Source organism: Sinocyclocheilus grahami, unplaced genomic scaffold (genome assembly GCF_001515645.1).
Source record: "Sinocyclocheilus grahami isolate Dianchi unplaced genomic scaffold, SAMN03320097.WGS_v1.1 scaffold1314.1, whole genome shotgun sequence".
Lineage (NCBI taxonomy): Eukaryota > Metazoa > Chordata > Actinopteri > Cypriniformes > Cyprinidae > Sinocyclocheilus > Sinocyclocheilus grahami.
The window spans coordinates 231,373-235,645 of record NW_015506493.1 but is presented as its reverse complement, the minus strand read 5'-3'; the positions used below and the strand labels follow the sequence as shown (position 1 = coordinate 235,645).

General features: G+C 39.9%; 1 protein-coding gene across 1 annotated transcript in view; it reads left to right on the top strand.

Moving 5' to 3' along the window:
• Window positions 1–855: 855 nt before the first annotated feature.
• LOC107569123 (calpain-1 catalytic subunit-like) overlaps window positions 856–4,273 on the top strand; it is a 13,592-nt gene continuing 10,174 nt past the window's right edge. The window contains exons 1-2 of the mRNA XM_016255122.1: window positions 856–1,204; window positions 2,151–2,220. Of these exons, the coding sequence (XP_016110608.1) occupies window positions 959–1,204; window positions 2,151–2,220 (316 nt within the window). The 5' untranslated portion in view covers window positions 856–958. The remainder of the gene's footprint in view (window positions 1,205–2,150; window positions 2,221–4,273) is intronic.

Sequence of the window (4,273 nt, the reverse complement as noted above, 5' to 3'; positions counted from 1 at the left end):
GCATAGTTATCTTAGCTGGGTCTATGTGGTTTTCTTTAGCCAACGCTTAGAGAACTGCCCTCCGTGGACATTATCCTTGAAATCATGGTGCATGTAAGTAAACAGGGACTGGCAATATTTTTTCTGCAGAGATGATGGGTGATCATATTACAAGACAACATGGAATTAGCCAGTCATTAGTAAACCTCTCTCCACCCTCAGTAAGGTGCTAATCTAGTGTCTGTTGTAGAGGGCATTTCTCTCAGCTAGCTGGACTAAAAGCCGCATAAAGGCTGCTGCACTAATATTGGCAACATGGCTGACCATAAGCAAACATATGCAAGCATCATAAGCCTTTTAGCAGCGGCACTTTGCACTACATGCTCAAAGACATTGAATGTGTGCTGTCGAATGATGGTGCTATTTCTGTGCTAGCTTCAAGCTTTTTTTTTTGGTTTGTTGTAGCAGTTAAAGCTCTGGGCTTGTAATCAGAAGGTTGCTAGTTCGATTCCCACAATAACCCCATTAGCTATAATCGTTTAAAGGGAAAGTTCATCTAAAAATTACAGTTCTGTAATATTTTACTCTTCCTCATGTTGTTCCAAACCTGTGTGACTTTCTTGCTTCCATGGAACGCAAACCAAGAAGTGTGCACTCTTTTCCATGTAACAAAAAGTGAATGGGATCTCAGGGATATGGGTTTGGAAAAATATGGGATTTACTTTGGATTAAAGCAGGGCTACCCAAACTCAGTTCTGGAGGGCCGGTGTCCTGCAGAGTTTAGCTCCAACTTGCCTCAACACACCTGCCTTTAAGTTTCTAGTATGCCTAGTAAGAGCTTGATTAGCTGGTTCAGATGTGTTTAATTGGGGTTGGAGCTAAACTCTCCAGGACACCGGCCCTTCAGGACCGAGTTTGGACAGCCCTGGATTAAAGCATTTGTTTAAATGACTACTTCCTTATTTTGGTGCGCTACAGTATGTATTCAATTGGAGGAGTGTCGACGCGTATCTACAAGGAACGCCTGCAGGCAGAAGGGATGGGAACTAATGACAATGCGGTCAAATTCCTGAATCAGGACTACGAGGAGCTGAAGAGAGAATGTTTGGAGAGTGGCAGGCTGTTTGAAGACCCTTGCTTTCTCGCCGTGCCTCAGTCACTGGGCTTCAAGGAGCTTGCACCACACTCCTCCAAAACACGCGGTGTGCAGTGGATAAGGCCCACTGTGAGTGTTGGAGAGCACGGCCTATACGAACAGCACGCTAGTTACTACATACAACTGCATAGTCATTATTTTTAGCATATTTTAATACTTGAGAGGGAGTGGGAGGACAACAATTAAGGAATTACACAAGCTAGACTCGAACTCTAATTTCCCACATTAGAACTAAGGTGTAACAATGGGCTCTAACTACTAAGACAAGTCTCATGTTTTTATATTTAGCACAACTTGACACCTTAATTGATTGGGATAGAAAATAAACTATAGGAAATCAAATAAGAACAAGATTGAGAAAATACATGAGCTAGATTCAAACTCTCATTTCCCATGTGAGAACCAAGGTGTAACTTCTGGTGTTAATTACTGAGACAAGGTTCTTACTTTCATTTATTTTTACAGTTATCAGTTGTACTGATTGTTAGAGGGAAAGGCCATGAATTTAAGTGGGAGGATCAAGATTTAGAAATTACATGAGGTAGACTCTAATTTCCCACATGCAAGCCAAGGCAAAACTATTAAAACACGGTTCCAACAGTGTAGGCAACATTTGAAAGTCAGAGTTAGGGATAGTTTAGCTCTTAAAGAGTTAAATGACCTCCTCCTTTAAAAAAATAAATAAATCAGTTTTAGCAAAGTTTAGTTTTGTTTAGCTGAAACATTGAATTCGTTATTTAAATTGTATAAGTAATATAATTTCATCGGACTGTGTATCCTTCTCGAAGCTCAAACAATATTTTCATAGCTTAACTGATAGTATCCAACCTGTACAATATACCTGTATGTACTTAGACTAGTTTCATTTGACAGTGAAAATGTCTCACAGATATAAGTATGTTTAAAGTTGTGAAATCATGCATGCAGGGTGTGTTGTTATAGACTGACAGGGACAGTAGCACACTTTGGTTGAGGTGTTGCTCTTATGCGTTGTTTGCTTGCGTAATGTTTGCAGGAGCTGTCAAACAATCCTCAGTTTATAGTGGGCGGAGCCACACGTACAGATATTTGCCAGGGGGCCCTTGGTGAGTATGTACTGTACTGTATTAGCCTGGATGTGTGCATTTGTGCATGCTTGCACACGTTAGCCCACCGAATATCAGGAGCTTTATTTGTGCTTCACTGCAGTTTGGGTGATCCTGCAGCTTAAATCTAAGCAAAACAAAGTTTGTCTGCGACCTTCACGCATTCTGTCATCGCTGTCAAAACGTTGCAACGTAAATGAAGAAACCTCATATTTTCTTCTGAACGTACCAGTTCTTATGTGCCTCTGTAGTTAAAAATAACTTGTTTAACATCATATATTTGCAGAAATATAGCAATATTGACATACGTGCTGTGGTATTAGCATGATTAGCTCATTAGCATGGATGTCACCATAATGTAATCAATATAGATAGACGGACAGATACATTTACAGATAGAAATATATAGGCAGAAATACGGGAGGATAAATGGATGGACGAATGAATGGAATGATGGATGTACTAATATACAGACAATTGGATGGATGGATGGACTGATTGACAATTGGATAGATGTATAGATAGAGGTAGATAGTGAGATGGATGGTTGGACTAATAGACAGTTGGATAATGGATGGATGGACTAATAGACAATTAGATGGATGGATGGACAGATGGATGAATGAAGGGACGGACAGATGATAGGTAGATGGATGGACTGATAGACAGACCTCTGTATAGATATACAGATAGAGGTAAATAGATAGATAGATCTTGTGTATATCACTGGAGCACTGTATCAACCAATCAGAAGCCAGAATTGGAACTACCCGTTTTATTTTACTGCATATATTATATATTTTGGGTTTTTATGAATGAGCTAATGGCAAATCCCATTAAGTCAATGGGATTGACACCTCTATGATCAAAATTTGTAGTGTTTTCTGACTCTTTTGAGAGAAGATGTGTGTTAGGGGGCAGATGAGTGTATATGTGTTTCCTGGCTGGTGGGGAGTGGTTGAACACAATGCCTGAGTGGTGAGTCATACAGTCATAAATGTAGCATTAGAGAACTCTGGGATTGGCTCATGGCATGTTTGTGTGTGTGTGAGGGTGTGCACTCACCAGTGCCAAACTAAGTGTGTGTTTGCACAGCAAACACTGGGTGGAGGAGGATGGCGGAGCTTATCACAGATATGCATTTTACCTCTCATTGAGCACACCGAAAGCCTCATGACGTGGTTCAAGCCTCAACAGCCAAAATGGGTTTGGCTTTATCAAGGGTGTTTAAGATAAAATAGCTTTCATCCAGGCTAAATGTACAATACTGAAATTGTGCTGTTATCTCATCTTAAACATTCTCCACCCCCTCTTCAGCTGTCGGTGGAGGGCTCCCACTAATGGGGCATTGTTCTAAACACAAACATTCACCACGTTCTACATACAAACATTTACTATAGTCCTAGTTTAAAAAAGTATTATAGTCAGAGGTGTAAAGAGTACCTAAAACCATACTTGAGTAAAAGTAGATACCTTACAGTGAAAATTACTCCACTACACATTACAAGTCACCAATTCCAAAACAACTTGAGTAAAAGTCTTAGAGTCTCTGATTTTTTTAACAGTACTTAAGTATTTTACTTATACTAAATATAGGCTCAAAGATGCACTAGTCAAAGAGACATGCCAGTGAAAAACTGTAACGTTGTGGAGAAGCTGCGGAAAACAGGCAGAGGCAAGGATCTATGTGCTGGTATTTCATGGGAAAACTAGAACAAACAAAAAAGGCAAAAAACAAAGGGAACAAAGAACAGAATGGCTGGCAAACAGACAACCATTACATTCAACAACTCACAAGGAACTAAAGAAAAACTAGGGCTATATATACACACAGGGGGCTAACAAGCTTAACAAGATAAGACACACCTGGGGAGACTAATCAAGGGGAACCAATGAACAAACGGACTACAAACACCACGGGAGACAGGAAGTGACATAAAAGTCCAGGGCAAGGCACATAGAGCATGAAACAAAAACAAGAAATAGTTGATTTGTGAGGAGAGCAATCACATTTATTTTCTAAAACCAAAATAAAACTGAACACCTCAAAATT